Below are 6,578 nucleotides of genomic sequence, written 5' to 3' on the forward strand. Positions count from 1 at the left end.
CCTTTCTCTCCAACTCTCCCTGCCTCTCCCTCTCTCTGGGTAACCTGAGCGGGGCGCGAGGCAGTCATGCAGAGCGCAGCGGGGCCTGGTCAGCCTGTAATTAGCAGCTGTCAGAGAGAGGCTGAGTCCACCCGCAACCTGGGTGGCATGAGGAAAGGAGGTGGTGGTGGTGGTGGGGCGGGAGGCAGGGGAGGAGTGAGCGGCTGAGTTAGCACAGAGGCCACAACAATTGCACACGGAGCTGGACTCCTGCATCCTCTGGATGTTTGTGGGATGAAAATAGGAACAGTTTTCGAACCTCTGAGTCTCCGCTTTCTAGGGAGTAACTGCTGAGTTGTGTGGTTCTAAAAAAAAAAAACGTGAACATAAAAAACATACTTTAACGTGAATCTGCAACAAGATGAAAAAGAGCTCTCGGGAAAAAAAAAAGGTGACAACATCACCATCTCTAATTTTTGTTCATCTACACGTCTAAACAGCTTTAAAATTCTGACGTCCGCTGACTCTTATCGAGTCAACTGGGAAAAAATTATATAATATCCGAAATGGCACAAATCTAAGGTTTTCAAACTGTCAGCGAACACATTAAAAATTCAGAAAAAAGCCATTTTTAAGAGCATCAATGTTCAATTATCATAAAATAAAATACTTTTTAAAAAAATGGCAGTCTGGTTTTTAAACAAAACTCAGTTCTCCAGCGATTGGAATGATTTTTTTTTGTGAAAAAGGGAGATTCTTACAGAAAGACAAATGTCAGAGTAGGACCCCACTAATCAGGCTTTTATGAAGCCATTTGCTACAAAATAAAGTGCTTTGGAGACTGCAAAGTTTGTCACTTGAATGAATTCATGCTTGTAAAACGAAAAAGCTCTAAAAATCTGAATCTAAACCTTGTGCTTACCTCATATTGTTGCTATAACGGATGTACAGAAGTGATTAGAAGACAAAGAGTAGTTCAAATATGTAAACACGCTGCTGCTTTCCTGTTTGTGTGTGCAAATTCACAAGATCGCCGCTGTAATATAAGAAACCGCCGGCTCTTCTCTCTGTTATTAATTAAATACCGTCTTACCCTCTGGAGGGCTGACTGGAGGAGTTGTCGTAGTAATACAGCCCCTGATGTGGCTGCATGTCCACTGGCATTGGAGCTCCTCGGACCTCCTGCTCCCCTTACAGCCTGGACCTGGGCACAAAGAGACAAGGCCAACGTTAGAGAGAAGAAAGAAAAACTAAACAATCTCAACCTCCATTAAACAAAACTAAACTATACACAATTGTGGTTGAAGATTAAAAAAAAAAGAAACACGTGGGATGTTAATAACAGACCAAACCAAAGTAAAAATAACAGTTTAAGGACAAAATAAACATTAAAGCTTGAGTCAAGCTTGACAGTGCAGGGTCAAAAGACTACATCTGATGGCAAAAGTTAGGCATTATATTATGAAAGTGGCATAAAATTGGATTTTATTAGAAAAAAATTTATCCAAAGACTAAAATAAAATATCTTCATATACAGTATATATAAGGAATGAACTCGTGAAAATTGCATGTTGTTCTGTAAGTAAAACTGAACTTCTTTGGTACTGATTTACTGCAGTCGCAGAGTTCAGATTAAAGCCTGTGATACACACAGTGAGCTCTGCCATAATCTCTCCTTTCTAAACCCCGTCGTGCCTCTTCAACGCCGCTCACGGTTGCACCTTTCATGCAGGTGATGAGTGTGCACAAGGATGAAGAACGTTTGGGTTTTGCCTTAAACCTTAAAGGACAAAAGCTGAGGGATGATTGCAATAAAAACAGGAGCAGAACAAGACGGCCTTTTGTCTGCAACTAATATCGGGAGGGTATCTTTCAGCAGGATTGTATGGGTAAGGCAATGCCAGTGGAGATTTCTGAGAAACTGCTCATTACATTAAACCACATCAGTGCAGGTAGCATAAGGCTGCGATTGTGACTGTGGGTTCTGAGATGTTTCGAAACTATTACAACAAAAAAATAATAATACATGGTGTGATGCACAATTTATCCCAAATACTATTGCCACTTTGTTTCTGTAAATAAGTTTCATCCTTTTACTTTATGAATTTGTTTGGGAATTTGAGACTACACTGTAAAATACGTGACAATATTCATATTTGCCATAGCTGAAATTTGCATATATATATATAAGGTCATAAAGACACCTAGCAATCTCAGTAACTAATTATTTTCTAACTATGTCTTCAGAAGTAATTCCTTCTCTTATAACTCTTATATTTTCTCTTGAAATAGACATTTTTACTCTGCCAGCCGAAGCACAACCTGGAAATCCCTTCACGTTATGTTTGACATCCGTAGCTGTTTACATGGATATAAGTAATCAGAATAAACACCCTGGTCCAAATAGTCTGATCTGATTCAGCTTGATAAGAATAAATTTGTAACTGGAATGAGAGGGGTGGTTTGTGCCGACTGATAATCTGATCGATGTGCATGTGAACACTTAATCTGATCATGTAATTCTGGTTGTGGAAAACTGAGCTGACTGTGCGCCCTGTGTCAACCTGACGTATTGCCACCTGGCTAGATGCTAATTTGTCGGGGAAGAAAAAAACTGGTCGGTTATTAAAACATTTTAATATAAACTTTGAAAGAGCTCAAAATTATCAAAGGCCTTGATGGTTGAAAGTGTAGGAACAAGGAGGTTTTGCAACATTCATTTATTYTAACATTTGTTTATGTTCAACAGGGAAGTAGAATTTCTTCTTCTGTGTGTTTTATTCGGGAAAGTTTACAACTCCGCGCATATTCTGAATAAAAGCCTGGTGCATGTAAATGTTCGTCATAATCAGATTAATTAATTAATTTTTGCCCATATAAACAATACATTTTGATTATTGAATCCAAATATATTTAAATCTGTTCAAAGTATTTGGCGCATGTAAAGTGTAGACATTACCCTTTTGTATTTAAGGAAATTCCAGTGAGGTCATTCCAGACCTATAAAAAAAATAGAGCACTCTAGGGAAAGTGACTTGTCAGGCTAGATGATAAATTGCCAAATTTCAAGAATGTATCATTTTGAAGCATTTAAAATACAATAAATAAATAAATAAATAAATAAACCAGAAAGTACCAAAAACTAGAAGTATTCATTTTGAGAGTAATTTTGTTGGGACAGATCATGTATATGTATCAATATCTGTATTTTTCTTTTTTTTTTTTTTTTTGGTTGAATTGAGTTTTCTGAGTTGCAACCTTCCAATGCATTTAAGAGCAAAGCATCCCGTCATGTGACAAAGACCCAACACAAACTGAGACAACTCAGGACAACAACTCAACGGACTGAGTGCCACGGCTTCCCCGGCCTGTTCACCAAGCAGCCCGGGTGTTAAAAGGGCAGCGGGGACCTATTTAAGCCCACAAGTCACCACGGGGAGATTTGCTCCGAAGGCTCGCGAGTGTCTAAATTACGTGTGCGGTCCGGGGGCTGGGGGGGCTGCTTGCTCACGTCCAACACGGCCTTTGGATGTGTGCTTGATAATTAGCAGCAAGTGCTAAATCGAGATCTCGCCGAGCACCTCAGCTGTCCAGAACCAATAAATACCAAGAAGGGGGACCCCCAAGCCTGCAGCGCTCACACACACACACACACTGTCACAGCTGTTAGTCTCGAAGGGAGGTAGCATAATGATCCAGTAGCCACCAAGCCTACAGTGGATGTGTGTGAAGAAGTGTGTGGCAGTGTAAAGCAGTTTGTACAAGAACAGTAGCAGATGTGTGTGAGAACATTTTGGGCAAACACATTTGCAGTAGTAAATTTCTGTGTGTGTTTGTGTGTGTGTGTGTGCTGGATAAATGAAGATCTCAGGAAAAAGACTGAATAATGTATGAGCCCACCTGCACATAAGTAAGCTGCCTTTTTTTTATCTGTTTGCTAATATGTCCTCTGGGAGTGAGGCAGCAAGTGTGACAGAGTTACAGTTGTAGCTCTGTGCACACTAAGAGTAATTAGTTTGCATGAAACAGTGCAGAAAAAGCAAACAGAATATGTTCAGAGTCTAAGCAGCCCTTTCTAAAAGAAATCCTGTTTCTGAAAAGATACTGTTAGACATTAAAGACCTGATAAATAGGGGTGTCTCGATCCGAAATTGATATCGGATATCGGTCCGATATCAGCCAAAAAATGAGTATCGGATTTTATCGGCCTGCATAAAAAATGTCCGATATAAGCGCTCCGATATAAGCAGTTCAATCCAGCAGTTCACTGACTCCACTCCAGTGTTTCTATCCAGCAGCGCTTGGATCCAGCATGCAGAGCTCACGTGATCACAACAACGTGCTGCGCTAACAATTTAGCAAGAATGTCGGCAGAACTTTCTATTTTCATCAGAAACAGAGTTGCAGCTGCTGTAAGTGCAAAGTTGTCGCACAAGTTTTCTGAGGGGGAACAGAACCATGAACGTTTTAAACCGGAGCGACAACTACTCTCCACCCTGGCAGCAGCTTTGCATTTCGGCTTGGTTCGGCCTCGGTCCAGTGACCGCACACAGCCGCGCTGTTTCAGAACCTCCTCTCTGGTCCGGTCGGTGGTTCTAAGCTGGCAGAAGCGAGGACAGCACGCTTACAGTTTTGACATCCCGTGGATTAGCTCTTGATGGACAGAAGAAAGGAGAGCGCAGGTTTTGTTTTGGAATATGAGCGACATGACGAGAGCAGTGATAAAAACTGCTCCCTGCAGGAGCGAGAGGCTAATCTCCACACGATGCTCAGAAAATGCAGCAGTAAGAAAGGTAGCTATCAATTTAAATAACTGACTAACTCTTCCTATTTATTTTTTGCTCTTGTTATTAGAGTGATGTTTAATCTGTTTACACATTTGTTTGAGTGAAGATTAAGTGCAATGATCACGTTGTTTTAGTTACAGTCAGTAAAATTGTAGCTGTGGTCTCTTAACTTTGAACAGACAGTAATGTGGGGTTTTGTTTTGTCCCCACCTTCAGTTTTTTCCACCATAAAGCAGCACCAGGCTGACAGGTAGTAAAACAATAACCAAAGTGATTTTGAATTATTTTATACTTTAAAATAACATTTTGTTTTTATTATGTTTTATTTTTCAGGGTATTATAATTTATTTTATTAAATTGTAGAATGYTCTTCAGTTTAAAATGTATGTGATCCATTGGTTAAAAATAAATGGGTCASTTTTTCTCATTCCTACTCTTTTTCACTGTTTGACCTGATCAAGACTTTTCTAAGATTTTACATTACAAAATAGGTAAAAGTGTGTGACTTGTACTGTTATGGTAACGGATCAATATCGGACAATTCTCAAAGCTGTAATATCGGTATCGTATCGGAAGTGAAAAAGTGGTATCGGGACATCCCTACTGATAAATAAACTCAAAATTGATAATGTAGCATGTACATATCACACAGTGTTGCCACAGGTGACGTAAAGTGCTATTTTAGGTCAGTGTTTTGCCCCTTGGTGTAATTTTGTGGTGCTGGGGGAAATTGGGAAGCAGTACATTTAAAAAAAAAACCCAAGTCCATAAATCAAATGGCTGACCAAACAAATCCGCTCTGCTGTGGCATAGCGAGCCGGGGCAGAAAAACCAAGGAGCTGAGGATGAGGACAGGACATCCAGCCACCTTCTGCACCCAAAACCTCCTCATTCAAACACGTAAGCGACCGTGCAACATCCCACACAGCCTTCCACATCTCCCTCAGGAACAGCTTTTAAAGCACGTGTTAGAACGTAACCAAGAATGGCTTCATCATCTGAGCTTTACCTCAACTACAACTTATTTATGAGCTACCAGACTGTGGAAAAGACTAATAAATGTGAAGGAAAGCTTACACACCAAACCAGCTCAAATTATCACCAATAAATAAAAAAAATTGCAATATAATTTTTTCCCTTTTCTCTTACTCTTTGACAACAACAGCACTACAAATATCCACAATTCTGAAGGTGACAGAAAGTGTTACAGAAGATTTTACTTCAGTTTTGATTGAAGTCAAACATTTTTCTCCTTTTTTTCTACTTGACTGAGGGCTTTTTGCTGCTAGCTTGTTTATTTGGGAATACCTCACTGCATCTATTTGTTGTTTCAGTGCTTCAAAATCCCAGATAGTCATCAACTCCCTCAGATCCTGCCAACACTTTATAAACCATATGCATTTCATGACCACTGCCCTCCTGTTTCAAACTGTATATTCCTGATGACAGATGTCTTAATCAGCTGTACTTGTGTATGTCTCAGCTGGGAGGTTCTGTCCTGCTAAGGATCAGCTGTAGCAAGTGTACGATGTCACTCTGACCTAACTCATTTATGTATGAATGAAATTATACACAAACAGATATAACTTAGAGAATCTGGAGAAGAAACATCGTCATTATTTTTAAGACTAACATTCAACCATTCATACATACATACATACACACACACACACACTCACCGGCCACTTGATTAGGTACACCTGTCCAACTGCTCGTTAACACTTAATTTCTAATCAGCCAATCAGTGCATTTACGCATGTAGACATGGTCAAGAAAATCTCCTGCAGTTCAAACCGAGCATCAGTATGGGGA

The 6,578-nt window shown here is 39.9% G+C and overlaps 1 protein-coding gene across 2 annotated transcripts in view; it reads right to left on the reverse strand.

The window, feature by feature from the left end:
- gli1 (GLI family zinc finger 1) overlaps positions 1-6,578 on the reverse strand; it is a 64,423-nt gene that overhangs the window by 13,875 nt on the left and 43,970 nt on the right. For both annotated transcript variants that reach the window (XM_014004160.1, XM_014004159.1), the window contains exon 2: positions 1,073-1,183. In XM_014004160.1, coding sequence (XP_013859614.1) covers positions 1,073-1,143 — 71 coding nt within the window. In that variant the 5' untranslated portion in view covers positions 1,144-1,183. The remainder of the gene's footprint in view (positions 1-1,072; positions 1,184-6,578) is intronic.

Source organism: Austrofundulus limnaeus, unplaced genomic scaffold, assembly GCF_001266775.1.
Source record: "Austrofundulus limnaeus strain Quisiro unplaced genomic scaffold, Austrofundulus_limnaeus-1.0 Scaffold22, whole genome shotgun sequence".
In the NCBI taxonomy this organism is placed as follows: Eukaryota; Metazoa; Chordata; class Actinopteri; order Cyprinodontiformes; family Rivulidae; genus Austrofundulus; species Austrofundulus limnaeus.